This window comes from Rhea americana, unplaced genomic scaffold (assembly GCF_003343005.1).
Source record: "Rhea americana isolate MKP2758 unplaced genomic scaffold, rheAme1 scaffold_24, whole genome shotgun sequence".
NCBI classification, from domain to species: domain Eukaryota; kingdom Metazoa; phylum Chordata; class Aves; order Rheiformes; family Rheidae; genus Rhea; species Rhea americana.
The window spans coordinates 201507-222689 of NW_028186357.1; the positions used below are offsets into that span (position 1 = coordinate 201507).

The 21183-nt window shown below is 41.3% G+C and overlaps 1 protein-coding gene across 3 annotated transcripts in view; it reads left to right on the forward strand.

The window, feature by feature from the left end:
- Window positions 1-18940, forward strand: part of BTRC (beta-transducin repeat containing E3 ubiquitin protein ligase) — a 102132-nt gene extending 83192 nt beyond the window's left edge. For 2 of the 3 annotated variants that reach the window (XM_085306382.1, XM_085306383.1), the window contains 8 exons: window positions 2592-2688; window positions 3714-3851; window positions 4372-4490; window positions 6873-7122; window positions 7817-7935; window positions 12127-12237; window positions 13586-13664; window positions 17333-18940. In XM_085306382.1, the coding sequence (XP_085162508.1) occupies window positions 2592-2688; window positions 3714-3851; window positions 4372-4490; window positions 6873-7122; window positions 7817-7935; window positions 12127-12237; window positions 13586-13664; window positions 17333-17494 (1075 nt within the window). In that variant the 3' untranslated portion in view covers window positions 17495-18940. The remainder of the gene's footprint in view (window positions 1-2591; window positions 2689-3713; window positions 3852-4371; window positions 4491-6872; window positions 7123-7816; window positions 7936-12126; window positions 12238-13585; window positions 13665-17332) is intronic. The other variant, XM_085306381.1, reaches the window with a different exon arrangement.
- Window positions 18941-21183: the final 2243 nt, after the last annotated feature.

Here is a 21183-nt window from a genome sequence, read left to right on the forward strand (position 1 = left end):
AGCGTCTCCTCACTGTAGTATCATTGGCCATGTAATACACCTGGTCCCTGTTCCATTCTTTTTCGTTAATGAAAATGCTCTGTAATGGCAGGTTTAGGAGAGATCCCCTGCGAGACCCCAGGTGCCTTCCTGTTTGACAGTGCGCCATTYGTAAACAATTCTTTGTGTGCACCCTTGAGTGCTTCCACCAAGAACTGTATTTCTCTAGCTGACTGAGGAGATCACCCTGKGAGAGAGTATCAGAAGCCCTGTGGAAGTTAGGATAATAGCACAACCATGCCATAGAAGAAATAGAAGTTAGGCCAGTTTGACATGATTTATTCTGTGTTGATCAATGTTGGCTGTTGTTTGTCATCTTCTMGGAGCTTATCTAATTAACTGTATGTTCTCAGACCTCCAACCTGTTGAAGTTGAGCTAACCAGTGCACAGCTTCCCTGGGTCTACCTTCTTCCTTTTTTCTTTTTTTTCCCCTTTTTTAATAAAAGAACTACATTTGTYGTTATCTTCCTGTTCTCTGGAACTTCACCCATTCTCTACAGCTTGTCAAAGATGATAGCTAATAGTTCTGAGGTGGCTCTCTCCAAATTTTAGAAAATAACATAGCAGCAAGTCACGCAGTCTCTTTCTGATTGCCCTCTGGTTAGCTCTAGAAGATATAACTGCAGGCATGGCAGGGTGGTTAAGAGAGACAGACAAGAAATATACAGTGTAATTGCATCTCTGCCATACAGAGCTTTATAGCTTGTAATCAGCTCTATGAATGGCACAAGGAAGTGACTAGGTGGACAGTTCAGAATGATAGATGACTGGTGTTATTTGCTTACAGCTTCTCACTTAGCTCGGCGCRTGGGCTGCCTGGTTTCAGCATTAGCAGCTTGTGGTTTACAGCAGAAACCACCCAATTCTGCAACATGGTAGCCTTCACTGAYAGCTTGACTGGAAGCAGTAAGGGTTACACAGATTTAGAGAATAAAAACAGAAGCCCAAAGGGGTGCTATTATGTCCCTCTGAATAGTTAAGTTGGCCAGTCATCAAAAACTGCAAACAATAGTTTCTTTTATCAAAGATCTGCAGTTCAACGGTCACTGGGATGCCGTGGAAATTCCAACAATCCCTTAGCTGAACTGTTAACAACTGACTGTACATGTAGCAAAGGATAGTTTTTAGGTAGAGACAAGACCTTTTATTAGTTCAGCTGGTATAGTTTTCAGGCAGATAACTTATATACAGGTTGTCCTGGACCTATTCCAGGTCATCCAGGATATGCCAGCATTCTGCAAATCTCCAAAATATTTTCAGTTTCCCTGGGACAATAATTTTAATTTTCTTGTGTGGACTTCCAGACTGCTTTGCAGTAGATCACAGTGAATAAGAGTCCATCTACAGAGTGGTTTGCTTGGATCTGTGTGCGTCTTTCTGTCGTATTTTTCCACATGTGAGTAGCTGCTGATCACTGTGTTTGAAAACACAGATAGTTTCTCTGTCCAAAGTGGAAAGCAACTCTCTTTCAAATTGTACTTAAAATAGTTTATTTAAAGAATTTTCAAAATGCTTTTCTTGAGCATTTGTTGTTCTGTTTCTTCACTACTATATTTCATCTACCTCCTTATGAACTAATAGCTTTGGTTCGTTGTTCTGGTTTCTCTAATTCCGATTTTGCCCAGAGGACAGCAGGGCAGCTAATACACAGTCTCTCAAATGAGTTTCAAGTTATACCATTTGGAAAGGCCAAGAAAGAAATGCACAAGGAAGTATTGAACAATTAATTATACCATAATGGAGAAAGGGAGGGAGAAGCAGGGCACTGGCCCAGTGTAAACTCTGTGCCTCTGATGCCAGGATTACACTCGGAGGCATTTGTGCCTCTCTCAATTTTGTGAGGCATGTTGCCAGGCRGAACAGCAGTTAGTACGCCCATGGTGGGGTTTACTAGCTTCCACACCGTGTTTGGTGGCTTCTTAACTTCAGGATGAGGAATTAAAGTTTTTTACACAGCAGGTAGTGATTGCTGTTTGCAGATTTTTTTTGTAGCAAAAATCTAGCTTGGGATATGAGTATTCCAAATCAGTATTGAAATGAGGAAGGCACCATAGATGAAGTTTTGCTTACCAAAATCTAGTAGTACCAGTAAAATGTCCATGTACCAAAGTTGATATTGCTCCTGCTAATACAGATCAGAACTGGCCTTGAATGCATAGTGATTTTGAGGGTTCCCAGGCTTCTTTCATTGCCTTTGCTGATTTTCTTTTCAAGGTGACATATGATAAGGGTATGTGTGTTGTAGACATGAGCCGTTCTCATCTCTTACTGAGTTAAAGGGGCTGATTGTCCAAAGTAGATAATACGTTTCCCTTCCCTGAGTGACTAGTAACTGCTTTCTTGTGAATTTATTAGTGTCTGAATGAAACACAGATATGTTGCGGGGCAAACGGAACAAGGAACCATCTTGTCTTATGGAGTAAGTTAACTGTGAATATGARTCTGTCTGTGCTTTTCAGCAGTTGGTATCCACTTTTAAAATGTCAGGAAGACCTTTCTCCAAAATGCTGAAAGAGATTTGTGTTCAGTGGGAGTGTTCTTTGTCTTTCAGGGGACAGTATCTATTTAAAAATAAGCCTCCTGATGGAACAGCCCCACCCAACTCCTTCTACAGAGCACTTTACCCCAAAATTATACAGGACATAGAGGTAAGAAACATCTTCAAGTGAGTTTTTTTTTTTAATCTCCCTGATTTATTCACGAGGCTGAAATTTTGAAATTGGTTTCTTTAAATATGATGTATTTGTGTTTGTCTAGAGTTTGTAGATACAGGATACATATATGAGCTTCATCCTCTATCCCAGGGCTTCCTCCTCCTTTGGACAAGGGATGAGTTGGAATGCTCAGTCAGCTGTTTGAAAATGGAATCACAGAATAGTTAAGGCTGGAAGGGACCTCTGGAGATCATCTGATCCAACCCGCCAGCTCGTGCAGGGTCAGCAGTCTATACAACATGCATGTCAGGTGTCACAACAACACTGTACCATCTTGACGTTCTCTGTTCCACAGTACTTCATTCCACCCAGTGCAGATGAGACCTAATAGGATACTATGGGAAGATATCAGGAGCAGAGCCAGGGAGAAAGTGCATTGCTAAAGGTTGCAATACTAAGACTCAGGGAAAAAGAAAGCAAGTTGATACTGTTGCTTTGTATCTAGTAGTGAGCAAAATGACATGTTCAGCCAGTTTTCTAATGACAGGAGAGGTGCTCAGGTACTGCTGTGGCAGTGTTGTACAAGCACTTGACTAAAGCTCTGCTGAGACTCTCTCTTTAGTYATTTAATCATTGAATCACAGAGACTTGGAGACAGAGAAAACTTTTTAGCTCACGGTTCCAGACAGCACAGAAGAATTTAGCAAAAAAATAGGTTTCCCAGGCCTTTGTCTGTTTAGTTGATTTTACCATGTGTGTTGCTGCTTCTGGAGTGCTACATGATTGTATGAGCCCAACTGCAGCAAAAGGCACGAATAGAAGTATATGCTGTCTTCTCAAAAAAAAAAAAAAGCTGCTTCTGGAGTGCTACATGATTGTATGAGCCCAACTGCAGCAAAAGGCACGAATAGAAGTATATGCTGTCTTCTCAAAAAAAAAAAAAAAAAAAAGGGGGGGGGGGAGGAAGACAGTTCTATGCTTTATTTTTATTTCTCTTCTGTCTCCTGTGTCTTCTCAAGACAATAGAGTCAAACTGGCGGTGTGGAAGGCACAGTTTACAGAGAATCCATTGCCGAAGTGAGACGAGCAAAGGGGTTTACTGTTTACAATATGATGATCAGAAGATAGTAAGTGGCCTACGAGACAACACTATCAAGGTGAGACTTTTCCAGGATGGCATACCCAATGGCATATAGTGCTTACTCCATAAAAAATATCCTATCTTAGTTTCAGTTTCATCTGCCAATACTCTTGTTAAATGGTTTTATATACCAAGAGTGTTTTTCTTCTAAGCATGTAGCCGAGCCTTCTCCTTCTCCTTCCCCCACCCTACCCCTGAACAGCATGTATGCCTGTTGTATGTGGCAAGAGAGCTTATTGAGCAGACTTTGTTAGCAGAACATCTGTCCATCTGTAATTATATACTATATAATTACTGTGCCCTGATGAAAAGGATAAAACCAATGTTCATAATGAAGGCAGGAGTATCAAAGATGATTGTGTATTGTACCAAAGAGCCTGTGGAAGACTACAAAGAGTGGCCCACGCCACTAAAGAAGTTCTAATTGCAATATAGATGATGTATTGTAATAAAAAAACAACAGCCAGACCAGTCAGTGCTTGTTATGTGGTAAAAACCTTACTTAGCAGGCTGTTTTTAAATGTTTGCTATCCTAGATCTGGGATAAGAATACATTGGAATGCAAGCGAGTTCTCACTGGACACACGGGTTCTGTCCTGTGCCTCCAGTATGACGAACGGGTGATCATTACTGGATCGTCAGATTCAACGGTCAGGTGTGTGCTCTTCATTCTGAGCTTTCTATTTGCCTCTAAGATCTTGGCTTTGTTAGTTGCTGAAATGATCTTTCTTTAAAAGTGTGCCATTCAATCAGTTCCATGAAGTAGTTCAGCACATTTGTTGAAGAGTTTACTTCAAGAGTCCTTGTTTATCAGATGTCCATGCAAGTGGCTGTCCAGGAGAAATGAGAACTTAAGCAAAGGTCAGTCAAGCTCAAGATGACTTAGGAAGACCATTTTGTTTCACCCCAGTTTTGCATGTTTGGATGTTCCCTAAGAATGTTTTTAAATTTTCCCTGAGAATGTCTTTTTAGAAAGTTGGTTGAAGTTCTGAAAGCAAGTTTGAAGGTTTAGTTACCCGATTTCCCTTAATTTTAACAAAAGATGGATGACTAGATCTCCTGCGAGTTTAAATTCAATTTCAGCATGGTATATCTTCCCATTCAATCTTTTTAACCTTGTCATGCAGTCTCTATTAAAGGGCTGGACACCTCAAGTCAAGACTTGAGGTGCTTACTTTGGAGAAGTGAAGTTCACTGGACGTATTACCTGATACCAGAGAGTCTAAAATCTGCAGTGTAAATACAGCCACATTTGAATTAGTGAGTTGGAATATGAACCTGGAGGTGRGGGAGCAAGTGTGTYTTCTCCATGCTGTTATGTATCCTCTTCTTGTCAGAGTACAAAAAGTACCCATGCAGTGAAGTTACAGATGACAGGAAGTTTTGTCTGTCAGTGGGCCTTTTCTGAAACTTAGCATGTGTTCCTATGGCTGCAGGCTTCTTACTTTGCTTGTATGTAAGCTGCCACTGTTAGACTAGTGACCATTAAATTCCGTCCTTTACATGTACTGCATGCAGTTTTGTGGTGCTGCTGGATTTTGGGGGTCCTTTAATTAGTAGGAATCCAGAATTTAGGCAAGACCACCTGCCTGGAAATCTAGCACCACGTTAGTCAGTATGGAGACAATGTGGGAACTGCTAAACACAGACTGCAAAAGGAGAGGCTGATCTTTGTAACAAGCGCTATCATTTTCCATACCAGACCAGGCAGGCCAAATTGCAGACTGGCCACTTGCCCAGAAATACTTTGTTTCCCACTGTATCTATAAATGCTTGTACAGACTCCAAAGGCACATGGGATGCATAACTTTTATCCTTGGGTCTCCTCAGGAAGAGGGGTGTCATCCAATAGATGGTACAGATGGATTCTTAATGCTTCCCAAATCTCAGAGATGCACTTGTCCAGGGAAGTCAGTAGGTCTCCAGCTCCTGTTCAGTTTGGCAGCCCTGTCTGCAAATTGCTTGTGTGCTATTAGTTCAGGTCTGTAGTCTGTGGTCTTTCTTCTTTTGCATTCTGTCAATTTGCTAATTGACAGTGTACTTTTCTTTCATTTGAAATCCAGAAGTTTCAACTTCCATGCATTAGAAAATAAGACATTAGAAATCTTTATCATATCTTGCCTTTTCTCACTGCTTACCGTACTAGCAGAGGAAAGTTTCAGCTTCTGCAGTGTCTGTTATGTCTGTTGGTACAGCCTTTTCTGCTCTCAGTGTAGCTGGGATACAGTTGTGATACTGCCAAAAGAAATCTCTATATGGTGGATTAAAGAGTTTTGCAAGCAGAACAGCCCAAGAAGAACATTTTTAAGGCTTAAAATCTCCATTTCAAGTCATAGAAGTTCTGTATTTAGCACCATCTATTTTTTCATCTGAAGCTATCTTTCATGTGAACCAGTTCATTACAATAAAATTAAATTGACATAAAAGCTCTGTCTTTATTTGGGTATTCAGTACATTCCTAAAATGTAGCTGTATACCAGATATGTTGCCAAGGAAAAGCAATTCATTGTGCAACTACTGGCAATTACTTACACTTGTTTGAAAAGTATTATCTTATCTTCTGCCTCTGTATAAATTATCCTCTGTGTTGGTAGTCCTGTGAGAGAGGTCAAAGCCTAAATCTGTTTCTGGACTTGCTTCTTAACAGGTCATGTTTAAGTGCTTGTAGACTGGAAATGGAGTGTGTGTTAGGCTTAGATAATGAGGAACTATCGGTTTTTGGGCTGTCAATCTCATACCTTTCCTCAGCACTAAATTCCCTTAATTAGAGAATGCTTTTTCTGGCTGGGTTGTTTTTATGGTGTTAACTGCATTGCAGGGTTTTTGGCTGCTGGTCTGTCTCAACATATCTGTAATCAACAGGTTTATATAATACATCTTCTAATAAAATATTTAGTTGATTTAGATATAGCTTGTATTGTTTGCTTCTCTAATATGGCTAGAGAGTTGATTATCTTCCCCCAGTCCCTCTCTGCAGAAGGTCTACTGTGCAGTTTTTTAACCCTTTTCATCTCTGGTTTGATACTTGAAATTGCAGGGTGTGGGATGTGAACGCAGGCGAGATGCTGAATACGCTGATTCACCACTGCGAAGCAGTACTGCACCTCCGCTTTAATAACGGCATGATGGTGACATGTTCCAAAGACCGTTCCATTGCTGTGTGGGACATGGCTTCACCAACAGATATCACCCTGAGGAGGGTGCTAGTAGGGCACCGAGCTGCTGTCAACGTAGTGGACTTTGATGACAAGTACATTGTATCAGCATCAGGTGACAGAACTATAAAGGTGAGGTGTTTCTGAGGTTTTTTATTTACAGCTTTGGGAATTTAGTAACCAAGAGCAATGACCAGACAGGGAAGACAGTCTTTGGCTGTTACTGCGCAGACCTTCCTTTAAAAGTAGTGTCCTTCCTGCTGTTCATTTCCATTCATCCCTCTTCTGTTGAGCTCACACAACTTGTTCAGAAAACTGTATGGCACATCTGATACAGGTACCAATGCAGTTGAAAAAGGACTGGTATTTTTTTCTGTGTTCTTTTTCAACCTGACTAGTTCCATAATTTGTTTCAGCATCAATCACACAAACAGTTGTCAGAGGGCAGCATGAGGGCAAAGCAAAGGTGAGTAGATAGGAGTCACTTAAATGGTACTGCTGTGATCCCAATCTGTAGCATTAAAACTCAGAAAAATCTGGTTCCTGTGTATACTAAATCACGATCTGAGAGTGTTAAAGCCTGATTTTCRAAGCTATAAATGGCAAAGAATGGCAAAAGCCTTGTATGTACTGTGACCCAAGTTGCTGACAGCTGCAGGCTGTAGTCACAAGTCATTGAAAGGGTAATTTTCCCAATCTTAATGATAGCATTTTCAATTACAAACATTCTGAGTGGACCTATATATCACACAGATACCAGTTTTTGTTAGTCCCTTCTTAATAGTTTTGTCTCTGTGTGTTTTCCTCCATCCCTTTCCTGTCACAGGTCTGGAACACTAGTACCTGCGAATTTGTACGCACCTTAAATGGCCACAAACGAGGCATTGCATGTCTGCAGTACAGAGACAGGCTAGTAGTGAGCGGCTCTTCGGATAATACTATCAGGTGAGATTCACATTCCCCATTGCAGACTTCTCTGCAAGCACGTTATGTCTGATTCCCTGGGACATGCAGAGGTTAGGTAACTACAGTGCTTTGTACCCTTGTCGTCTTTGAAATATGCTTTCTTTGGTGTAGAGCATTGGAGCTACTGGATAAAGATGTTAGAAGCCTTTTTTACTGTGTTGTCTTTTATCCTCTGCATCTCAAGAGGCCCACGCTAATCAACGAGTTGCATTGCTCTGACAATACTGGTGTATGAAAGAGCTGGCAAGTACCACTTTGTGTGATGTCCTCTTGTGATATTTTAATTGGGCTATGTGTCTAGTTAAAGGGGTCAGATTTGCTGTAAGAGGCATTTAATCCTCTGCAGAAATCCTCCTGGGCTCTCGCCAAACTCCTCTTGTGGTACTTGGCACCTGGTAAAGTTTGGAACAGCTGGTTTAGCGCATGAAGTTCAGTTTGCTCCCTTTTGCACTTCTCCAGCTGCCCTAGTTGCAATCTGAGATTTAACTCCTTCTGATGTAAGCCAGGATTTGTCCTTACAGCTGCTGTCAGAGAAGTGTCCCACTGTCACCTTTGCTAGCAAAGCAAACCTGAATAATAATGTAAGTGACCTAGGGAAATGGCTTCATCGTGCAAACAGGAAGAAGGAACAACCTCCATTTTAGTCTTTGCCACTGTTTCAAAGAACTCGGTTCCTTCCGATAAAATTTGAAATCTGGACAGCTTAAACAGAAAAACTTCACTTTCCATGTTGAAAATCATTTCTCCTCAATGAAAATTATTCATCCTACTGTTTGCCTATAGGCTTTGTTTCCAACAAGCTACCTCTCCCTGCTTTGGATTCTGTAGGAAAATAATGGTCCTTCAGTTGACATCACTGCATTGTTGTACCAGATTTTACTGTATGGCTGTCTGAGACCATGGCTGAGGAAGAAAAACCGGTGGTCCAAGAGAGCTGGGACTCTCAAAWAGAGGAAAAAGTGTTTCAGGTGTTTTATAAGAATAGCACAACTTATGATGAGAACTTCTGTACTTATCACTGCAGTTGTACTGTGAAATTTTGGTCCCAGAATTAAAGTAAGAAATAGTTAAATATTGTAGCACTTAGGGAAGATTTTAAAATATAACTTGTAATACAAATAAAAATGAATGTCAATATAGTAGTAATACTAAAGAGAAATGTAATTACTTTTATGCTTACACTGGACACAAAGGTGATTAAAAAGGGCAGGTTACTAACTCCTCTTCCCGGGTGGCATGATGTTTTCTACATTTGATTTTAATCTACTGTAAAATACCAGGTGCAGTGTATTGGCCTCAGTAGAGGTTGCAACCTGATAAGGAATTTGAAGTTTGTTGTTCCTCAGTTGCAGGGAAACTTTTTTCCAAAAGGAGATGAGACTACGTGATTCTCAGTTCTGCATCTGCAAATCCAAGGAGTGTTAACATAGCTGGGACATTGAAACCAGTCTTATATAGAGAGACTCCGTATCTGAAAATGATTTAGGTTTTGTTTTTTGCCGGAAATTTCACCAGCATAAAAGGACGTATGTCTGTAGGCATCACTGTAATTGYGTCAATTTCTGTCACGTAGAAACTGACTCATCAAGTTTGATCAAGTTACTTAAATCCATCCACTTCAGTATCTCGGCCTCTAGGGCCAAAGCTTTTAATTACTACAGACAAGCTCTATATAGGAAAGGTGGTGGGGGGGGGGAGAAAAGAAAAGAAAAGAAAAAAGAAAATTTGGAACATGAAAATCATGAGAGTTGGACTACATCGTCTTGGGTTCATTTTCAAATGAATGGTTGGTTTGCTGTTGTTTATCACCTTCCAGTGTGTGCAAATCCTGGGGATCTGATACTGGACTCTTTAGACAGCAGCTTTCTCTCGAGGTGATAGGGATTCAGGCTTGCCCGCACTCTGCATACCTTGCAACTCAGCCAGGACTTCAAGAGAATTAAAGAGTGAGATTGTTGCAGACCTTCTGTTATTTCCAGATGTTTTCCTAAAGCTATAGGAAGGAAGAGTTGTAGTGTCCTTGCATGTGTGTGCTTTATAGTGATTTTTTGTTCTTTATCGTGAATTTTAGTTCTTAAGCCTAAGAATAGCTCTCTYAATTCTTGGTTCTTTTCCTGTTTAAAGAAGTAGAAATTTGAGAAGGTTATTAAATCTGGGAGGTGCTATTGGCACAGAATTCTGCCTAGGCACRGAATTCTAGGCTTCATGGAGCTGGAGATTTGAGATATGCTGCTCTTGAACAGTGATTATCTCTTTTGTACACAAAGGCCYATTCCCCATATGGCTAGGGACATGATGATCCTTTCTAATCGGATTCAGGTAGAAACTCAGACTGATCATACAGGCCTAAATTATTGTGATGCAGCCTCCCAAAGCTGCTGGCAAACTCAGGATTGATGACAAGAAATGGAAACACATGGCATGAAATTCCTGGCACATGATTGTGCTTTGAACCTTTCTGCACCAGTTCATTTCTGGCATTATGCATCCTACTGACAGTCTTTGGGAAACTTAATGCTGTTTGACCAGCCAGAGTGCCTTTGGCTGACCTTTGCCATGGAGTTGCTTGCTCTGACCTTGACTGGTCTACTTGTACTAACATGAAAACTATTGGGATCTTCACAGATTCCTGAAAGATCAACTTCAGTGATCGAAGAATCATCTTCCTCCTTGGCCTCAAATGTAGGTATAGACAAATCCTTTCTAAGTCCTACAATGAAGAAGGCCTCTGTCCTCCATTGTCCAGAGGGAGAGCAGCTAGTTTTGGCAGGACTGCAGAAATTATTATCCATCAACCTTGAGCACATATTCACTGGATCTGGATTATTCCCTGGGGAATCTCAAGACTAAAATATGTAGGAACAATTTCCCCCTCTGTCTCTCTTGAGTAAAAGTGACCTGACTCCTCAGCAGCTGTTTTGTTTTGAGATGAGTGACCCAGAGAGATTCCATGAACCACCCATCTTCCTCACTACTGTGAAGTTCGTATCGGTCTGAACTCTAATTTAATGAACATTTAAGAACATTTGCAACTGTCTTCTTTCAGCTGTGTGTCATAATGTCTCAGTAGATATTGCTATTAAAAGATTACTATTCGTCATGAACAGAGCACATATCCAGAGGTCAAATAMATACAGACTATACATGTCAAAGAACTTCAGTTCTTGGAGGCAAATAGTCCTTCTTCATCCAGGATAACTGGGAGTTGCATCAAGAAGCTGACAAAAGTATGGAAAGCAAATAGACTTATTTTATGACTGTTTCAAGTATTTCTTAAAGATTTGTCAGTATAGTGTGTAAGTGTAAAAATTGATGTATTTTAATTTATTCTCCATAGTAAAAATTCTTCGCCAAGCCCACTCTGAGTTATTTATGTTTGAGAGAATAACACATGGCTGAGACTCTTAGTAGAATGCTATGTCCAGTTTTTGGTGCCAGAATTTTTTAAGGCTATTGGAGTATTAGAAACAGTTTAGCAGAGAGCCACTGAAATTATCTGAGAGCAAGAAGAGAATGTATTACAAAATAATAAATTTAGAATGCCCAACATTTTAGCTTCTGCATAAAGTACCTTGATTACAGACTAAACATACCTTCAGTGGAAGAAACTAGTGAATAAAAAAAAAGGACTTGTAAATTCTTGTTCCTGTCACCACTATATTGATGTCTAAATTTGTCTGACATTAGCTTCCAAATGAGAAATAGGCATTGTAGGGGTGCAAAAAGAGTTGTATACCCTGTGAAGGCAATTTTCCTGTTGCAGCAAGATGACAGGAGGATTAGTAAGTCTCCCTCTCCTACTATCTTCTAGTCAAGGCAGGATATTTTTGTGTAAAGTAGACTTCAGTAAAACAAAGTTATGAGGCTCACTACAAAGATAAGTGGGAGATATCCTACTAGATCAGTAGATACTAGACCTCTCTGGTCTTAAAATATTTGGATCTCTGAATCATTTCCCCTGTGGTACTGCAACATAAAAGGGTCATATTGATAAACGTGCATCCAGCTTAACTGCAGGAAAAGAAATGATGAATGTAGTTGGTTTATTCTTTGTTGTTTCATCATAATCTTTATTTCCAAGTTTCCATTAAGTACAAGAAAGGACCAAGTGTTTCCTTGCAATAATCAGATCTTCAGAAATTCTCAGTACTTCTTCCTAATCTCTTCCAGGCTGTGGGATATCGAGTGTGGGGCATGTTTACGAGTACTGGAAGGCCATGAAGAGTTGGTGAGATGCATACGCTTTGATAACAAGAGGATAGTCAGCGGGGCATACGATGGGTGAGGCTGTCAGTGCAGTCTGGGTACCTTGAATCCTCCTGTCTCTCTTTGCCTCTCACGTCTTGCTTTGCTAGACGTTCCTTATACAGATTGGACTCTTTGTCTGTCATACTCAGAGGCCTTTTTTATGGCCACTAAATAAGAAGCATGCTGCAAAGTACACTTTCTTTTTTTCTTCCTTTGAAATAAGTCAGTGTGGTTTGATGTGTGTAGTCCAGTTCCTTAGCTTGTAAGAATATCTTACAGACTCGATCTGAAAGCTCTTGTAGTTCAATCACTGGTAAGAACAATCTGTAGTTCTCTCCCTGCAAAACTAGAGGTTTTTGTGGCAGATCAGAAATATGTCCATAAGCAAAAAATGCTGCTGCTTTTTTATAAATATAGTACATCTTTTTAACAGCGCCTAGTTGCTCTGTGAGCATATTTGCATGTATCACTTTTCCCCGTAGCTGGACATCAGGTCATGGTTACCTGTTCTTTGTTGCTACCAGAAACAAGGCTCATATAGCAATTTCCCAAATTTTGCTCTCTCTTGCCCTTTTGTGTTTTACCCTTACAGTTTCCCAATTTTTGATGCCTTTCCTAGTATACTTCCAAGAAGGCAYGATATCCATCTCCCTCCAGGCCTCAGCAGAGCTCTGTGTAGCCGAGTTTTTTAGCCTTATCCCAAACCTCTGAGAATTTGTTAGCAGTGCAGGTAGCAATGTGTGGACTGTGGRAGGAGGGAATGTTCCTAATCCTTCCTTCTGAAATGTTCAGCGTTTGCTGATTCAGGGGAGGAAGTGTCTGAAATTTTCCATAGAAACCACCTGCAATTGCTACTTGCAGCAATTTACTCTTGCCACAAGTTTAGGTTGAACAATTTTATTATGTACCACTGCTGTTCTTGGAAAAGAGAAAGACTGGTATCAGGTAAAGGAGAGGATGAGTTCTTATTTGGAGAGTCAGATAAGTGCAGATGCTGACACACAGGAATGTTTTCTAAAATATGTAGCACTTTTGTTACATAAACACTTACATTCTTTCCCAACTGTGATTATATCTTTTGGGCCATTTGCCATTACAGACTAAGTGTCTGTGCTAATCCTTCTTCATGTTCCTGTGTTATTTATTGTCACCTGCTTTTATGTGTTTTGCTATATGTTAATTGCACTTTTTTTCTGCTATTRAGCTCCGTGAGCTTTATAGAAAGAAAATGCAAGAACTAGGTCTCAAGAGCAGAAAGGTTTCCATAGTTTTCCATGAACTTCTGTATTAGCTAAGCTGTGCTARTAGTTAATTTTTTCTCAGTAAACACTCTCTTCTCTTTAACAGAGCTGTGTTTTTTGCCTGTTTTTTTCACTACTAGGAAAATTAAAGTGTGGGATCTGGTGGCTGCTTTGGACCCCCGTGCTCCAGCAGGGACTCTCTGCCTGCGAACCCTTGTGGTAAGAGTTTTTGGTAGGGGTGGTAGAGAGAGTGGAAAAGAGYGCTTGATCAGAACTGCAAGATCTAGAAAACCAGGTCCCAAGAAAGCTGCAAGTTTACTAGAAAATGAGGGAGTCTGAGGGAGCTTGGAAGACCTGTCCAATATAGATTCCATAGACAGTCATAGATTGCCACTTCAGAGGGTCAGTTCTCTCTTGCATAGTCCTGTCATCACTGCAGTATTTTGCATCACTGCAGCACTGAGAACTATCTTCAAGTAGATATATTACTTTTTATTACCATTAGGCATAAGGCACATACTTCCATGCAGCTAGAGGGGGGTGTTATATCTTTTTAATTGTCTTCTGGGTGGAGAGGGGAGTGGGTCTCGCTTCTTTGGGAGTCCAACTTTTTTTTTCTTTTTTTAACATTGCTGGGTAATTAAAAATTAGAACCTGTGGAAATTTCTTTCCCTTGTTCCCTGGAAGTTTTTTCCCTGGTTCTAAGTTCGCAACTAAATCCATTTATGAGACTTGTCCTTCTTGCAATTCATGTGCCAATGGGTTTTTCTTAGCCCATGCATGTATCTCATGTACTCACGTATCACGATGCAATCCATGCTGTCAGAGTTGTTGACATGAAATTTCTTGAAGAAAGGTAGTACGTTCCAAATTTTGGAGGAAGAACAAGAGCAAAAGCAACCTTGAAATTGCTTTTTACTAGCTTTTGAGTGCTAAAGGAAAGAGAGGCTAATGATTGGAAGGAACAAACRGTGAAACTGCCTCGTCCTTAGACAGTGACTACACTGGCATTGCTCTCATGCTGTCTGTTGATGTTTAGTGCAGGTCTGATGAAGGTATGGTAAAAATGTCATTATGTGAATGATAACATTATTCACAGCTGTGCTTAGCAGTGACTCCTCACTGATTTTAGAATAATGTGGGAAGGTTGTGAAAAAGACACCAATGCAGTCAAGGCCCTGGAATGATTCCACTAAGCATCTCTGCATCCCATTCACCCCTAAAACTTAGACTGTTGCTGCTCTGACAATACTTGCTCTGAGGATAAAGGAAAATTTCAGTCCAGTACCAAATTCACATTGAAAAAGAAGARCTAAAGTTCGTGTTTTTAGAGAAGAAATATTTGGCCTATGATGGACTCAGTAGAAATTACACCTGTTCCTGCTGTCACATGAGGCTAATATCTTTGCTCTAAACTAGCAGCGTACTGAAGCTTTCCGATTTGCTAAACGTATGGTTACCTCTCATCAGCTGAGCTGTTCTAGGTGACCTGTGCACTCACTGGCCACCTGAATTGCCACTATTGCTATACATTTCAGTAATATATTTTACTTCACATTTGGCACAGACTGTGAAAGTTTACAGTGACTCAGCTGACATGCAGTAGTTCATTAAGGCATGCTAACTCTTTTTCAATCTTGTATTTGGACTATAAGCTGCAGAATAAGAGGCTGTGAGAGCCTTRGATGCCTGCAGGTGCTATGCTGAAAAACATTCTTGTTAGCCAAATAGAACCACAAATAGTTTCATGGCTGAAATCCAGAAAGACCTTTTGTCATTGGCCAGTCATTTGCAAGCTATGAAACAATTCTATGCCCATGAAAACATATCGTGAGAGTCTAAGACTTTAGCATGTTATTAGTAGTGTTCCTGCTCCAGCCTGAGACAAATGTGTGCTTAGTAACCTGTAGACTTAATTTAACTACTGTGATTTCCTTTGCATATTCCAGCAGTGGACAGCCCAAGTGCCCCAACTAATTATATTATAAATCAGAAGCGGTGGGTTGGAAACACTGTAGGAATCCCAACACATGGATACTCATAAATCCCTGTTTGATAGTAATGGAGGGGGGCAAAAGAGGAGGGGCAGAGGAGGCTGCTGCGGTGCTTTTAGGGCTTTTCATGTTTATGCCAACAGGGTGTTCTTATACCCGCTTACCCATGTTGTTGTTTTTTTTTTCGCCTCTCTTCCATTGGCCTCCGGAATTAAACCTGGCTGCACAGTGAACATCGTGAGTCTCCTGCTGCTCATGTTCAATTTTCAAACAGTAGGAGGAAAGTGCGCAGATAACGAATGCTCACTGCATGCCAGGTCTTTCTGGTTTTGTCTTCCGTTAGCTGAAAGAGCAGCTACGTGAGCCTGACAGCAGCTTTCCAGGCTTAGAATAAGTACACAGTACAGCTTTCCTTATCAGCTAGAGAGCCCTGGTCCTTGCGGCCTCTGCTTGCGATGTGCAGTCTGCTTACTGCCCTCGCCACGATGGCAGCAAAGGATAGGTGTTATGTGGAGCTTTTGTGGCAGCTTTCATTAGCCTACAGGGAGAAAAAGAAAGGTTTTCAAAACAGTTTTTAGACATACCCATCTCGATGCCTCTGTGAACAGGCCCTCAGTGGATCTAGCTGTTGTAGTGCTGTTTTTTAGCAGGAACTTCTTTGCATCAGTGATACATTATAGAAACTGGAAACAGAGTTCCCTTTGGGACAGATGGGGTGTCAGAAACCTATGACATATTTTTAAGATAAATTTAGATTATTTGGTTAGAAAATCAGGAAGATTCCAGTGATTGGGTTTTATATATATATGTGTGTATCTTATAAATAGAATCTGACTTTGATGTGTGTATTTTCAGTTAATTGGAAGATTTAAACATTCCCTTTCAAGCAGCTATTGTGTTCTCTCCATGCTTTGCAAACTAAACTTTGTTTTCGGACTCCTGTGCCATAAGACAGAAGCTTCCCATTTAGTAGTTAACTATTCTCTTATATCTGAATATTTGAAAAATCTGTATTTTCAGTATTAGAATATCTTTAACTACATTTCTCTTCCTGACCCTAGGCCACTTGCACCATGTGAGCACTGCAGAGAAATATTTATTAATGGAAGAGATAGGGCTTGCCCCACTTGCATGATTTCTGTTCCCTTCTGACTGAGGAGGAGGCCACTGCTCATTCTCGCAGCAGTAGGTATCAAGAAAAAATAGCCAGCAAAAAAGGGAACCATAGTGGATTTGCTCTACGATATCCAAGATCTTGTGATTGCCTCCTGTTAATTACGGTCTGAACTCTTGCCAAATTGTCATGCCATTTCCACTCAGCCTCAGAGCAGAATGCAAACTGTCTATAAAAAATGCCCTTTCTAGTTCATATTTTTAGAACTGCTTGAGAGGAATTATTACTGTGTCACTGGACTTTACAACAGTCTCCTTAGTGTCCTCCAGTATTAAGCTCTTTCCTCTTCAGCAGTAGCGATGGTGCCAAGTCTTGAATGCAAAATTCTCATCTCTTCCCCTTTAACCTACTGCATATGGTAATGATGTGATTTCAGGGAAGAATTACACAGTAGAGCAAGGAAGACAAAACATGAGGCTGAATTGTGTTGTGGAGGCTGCTTGGTTTGTTCTCCAGTGTATGTATGGGGACTGCAGGGGTAATAGGATAACTATAAACTTCCTGCCAGCCAAGAACTCAGATATGACAAACTCTCTTCATCTCACTGAAAGAGGGCTTAGTTTATGCTATGTGGACAGTGATACACAATGTGTCATGTGGGGTTAATGACCGAGAAATTAATTCAACCCTAGAATCGAACCCAAGTTTATCTTCCCTGCTCTATCCCAGGAGCCGGCAAGTGTGTGAAGTAACATGCTGCATCTCCTGCTTGCATTTAGGAGCATTCTGGAAGAGTCTTTCGACTTCAGTTTGATGAGTTCCAGATCGTCAGCAGCTCACATGATGACACCATCCTCATCTGGGATTTTCTGAATGACCCAGCTGTCCAAGCAGAATCCACTCGTTCCCCATCCAGAACATACACCTACATCTCAAGATAAATAACACTACAGTGTACCTCACACTTGCACAGGTAAAAATAAATACATAAATAAAAAGAGACTCAAAGGTAACACTTGAGTGTAGTGCCAAGCATGCTGCTTGAATGGCTAGCTGGACCAGTCAATATTTCTTATCTTGAATGAGCGGCAATTACAGTGTCCTGTAAAAGGACAGAGATGGTATTGAGGCCTTAGAATAGGGGCTTCATCCAAGGATTTGTGGCCTGTGGTGCCTGCGAGTTTTCCTGAGGAACCCCTCCTCCTCTGTCCGTCACCATCAACGATTAAATCAGCTATCACTGCTGTCTAGAAAGAAGGAGAGTTTCTGCAGAGTGAGTAGAGCAGCTGCTGCCTAACGAGGGGGTGCAGCTGGCCTGACCCTGGACAGTTGACACCAGGCAGGAAGACTTCGCAAGAAGCATCAACTTTGTTCCCTCCCTCTGAAGGGTGACCATTCTCCTAGCTCTGCAGCAGGCTGATTCAAGAGAACAGTTTGATTAGGAGAGAAGACACTGAGGCACAAGCYTTGGCAGATTAAATCAAGGTGCATCAATGTGCAAAATTATTTATTCATAAGGCCTCGCTTTCCTTCTCCCTACCTACTACCGCATGTATGTTCAATTGTTAATGTCAGAGCTTGGCTGATTCATTCGTCACGTTATCCTTTTCTGTTGGCCAACACAGTGCAGGGGAGAGATCGTATTTCTTATGCTTGAGTCAGTTGCAGAGTGGATTTGATGTATGAGAGCCGAGTGGATTAGGCATGATTGCTCACTTTGATGGGCATCGCCCCTGTTAGCAACTTGGAAAAAATGGCAGAAGAATATTCTTCTGCAAGAGGATATTCACAGTGACAGTGACCATGCAAATGCTCTGTTATGAAGCACATCCTGTATTCTGTCTGTTTGATGGAAAAATATACAGTCATGCTCCGGAACTGTCAGCCCGGTAAACACTCTGGTCATCAGGTGTTCTTTTAAATCTTTAGAAGATTTAGTACGAACAGGATTTGTTTTGTTCTGTTTTTTGTTTCCAGGACTCATTTAAGCTGCAGTATTTAAATTATCTGCCAATGCCAGGACAAAAGAACTATCCACGTTACCAATACTTGCTGAAGAGAGAGGCTCTCAGACTTGTTTCTGGAACAAAGTTGGCATGCGGTTGATCTCAGACAGGGTCTACTCAGCGTGGCTGACTGCTAAAGTGCTGCTATATCAGAAGATGACTTTTATCTTTCATGAACAATTAACATTTTTAAACCTTCCCTTCCCTTCCCCCCCCTTCCTCATCTTCCTTTTCACTCCTTTTCCCTCTGCCCTCTTTGGTTCCCTTCCAGACCCAGTCACAGATGTCCTATGAATATATTTAAGATGTTGCCAGAATGTGTTGCTTTGCTGTTAAGCAGAAGACTTATAGCCACAGTGCACCCTGCTGAGAGAGTCACTTCAGGGGTGGGAGGGTGGGTGGGGAGAAGGCTGCTACTTTCAGACTGATATCAATATCCATTGCTAGGCCTTTATAAAAGCATTCGACTCTGAAGAGCAAGAGAAACACTTATAACAGCCAGACCAGGGGCCCTCCTCCCTGCGGCTTTTGGCTGTTCTGACTGCAGAACTATTTTTTGTGGAGAGAGGACCCTTGAAATTTGACTATTATGAGCCAAATCCATCTCTTTTCTCTCCTGCCTGCTCTGCTAACCCTTTGGAAGCTGAATGTGTATTATAATCTCCCTTAATATCTGCTTGGCTGAGGAACGCTTCAATGAAAAGTTAAACCCTCTTCTGCCAAAGTCCCAAGCATGACGGCCAGGGGTTGAGATCCATTCCCCACCCCAGTAGGGTATGTTGGCTGAGGGCAATATTTCACTGGCAAAGGGGTTGTCTGTACCAAGGACAATCTTCCTCCTAATGTTGTCTCTGGAGACAGTGTGCTGCTAATGGCTTAGGAATCATTCTGGATGTGGGATGGAGTTTGAGGCTAGGGCGAGGAAGAGAGCTGGACATTACTCTCTTCTTTCCATCCCATTTCTCATCAGAGATGCTGTAGCCCCGTGCTGGAAGCGGGAGCTGCTAACRAGCTTGTGGAGCTCTTGAGACTGAGCCATCCTAGCAGGAGTGGGGATGCTACATGAGTGCTCTGGCCATGACAGCAAGATTTTGCTCGCGTGTACAAAGGTGAGGCACAGGCCCCTGTAATGGCAAATGGGTAAATGAATGTGGCCRTGAGAATGATCAGTGAAGTTAACAGCAGCTCTAGGACAGTTCTACGGCTGGCTCTTCCAGAAGGCATTAGGAGGGAGAGCTTTTGCTGTACTTCCCTAACCTATGTGCATGCTGCATTACAGTTTAGAGGCACAAGACAGTCCCTTTACTGATAGCTGAGCTGGATCTTTGCTTTGCAGCTGACGCTTTTGTGAATTGACRTAGTTTAAAAGAGAAAAGTAGCCCTGAAGAAGAGGGACGTGGGGAACAAWTCTGCATGTCTCTGAACTAGACTGAGAGATCTAGGGGAAAACAACTGTTTCTACAGAACTGAAAAGAATTGCAGCAGGCCTGCACTTAGATCAGAAAAGATTGTGCAAACCAGACCTTGATTATTCCAGGTTGGAGCTACATTTTTACTGTAGGTCTTGAATAGCCCCCACTACCTTAGTAGGGAGTTGCTCCGATCCCACAGTAGGAAATCCGAGCCCTTTGTCTCAGGGGTAAAGAAGTTTTAAACAGAGTTAGTAACACCCTCTAAACTTGGAATTTGGCAGATGGGAAATTTTATTTAGCTATTCTCATCAACTTCACTTTGCTGCAGAAGCAGTTGCATTGTTTCTACGTGCTTGRGATGCAGTTTTTCCACCAATGAAATTTTGCAAGTAGCTGAGCCAAGAGTCCCCAGAGAGCCGTCCAGAATGCTTAAATCATTTTAGCGACAGCCAAAATGGAAAAAAGGCAATGAAGTTATGAAGGAAGGGATAGCCAGTGCTTGCAGAGTAACTACAGCACTAAAAGCTCGTGAGCAGCAGTGTTAAGCACCCAGCTCCCTGTATTCTCATGGAGGCAAGGAACTACATCAGTGCTAAAGAGTGTCTCAGAGCATGTGGTGAYGCTCTTGTTTTCTGTTTGTTTGAACATGTGGTGACACTCCTGTTTTCTGTTTGTTTCTACTATTGTAGAAAGAGTCAAACAGGTTAACTCTGTTAAGTACCATTGACTGACCTATCTCTACAGAGTCCTTAAAGTTCTGAATCTTAACCGTAAGTTCATCCACAACTAATTGTGGCACTGCTTTCAGGTCTAGGAAGGCTGTTTGTGATTTCAGGCAGTTAACCAGAGCACATAYACTGCAATCTCAAATCAAAACTGACTGGGAAGCGTAGAGAATCAAAGTTTGCATCCCAGAYTTCTCTGAGCTCAAGTTCTGAGTCTTTTCTTAATAGTATGTGAATACTGTTCCTCTAAGTTCAGTTTTTTACAAGATCTGCAGTGTGGTTACCTGTAGGCAGTCTATACAACCTTGGCTGCTGATTTAATAGTCATTTTCCRTTTGTCTCAGTTTGTCTCATCATCCTGTGTCTTCTACCTTCAGGTTATTGTAGAAAGCAGTGGTCTATTCTCCCAGCCTATGAAGGCTGCAGAGCTTTGTCATATTTTAACTGCATCTTTAGGGCTAATGCCTAAAACAATGACTTTTTTTTT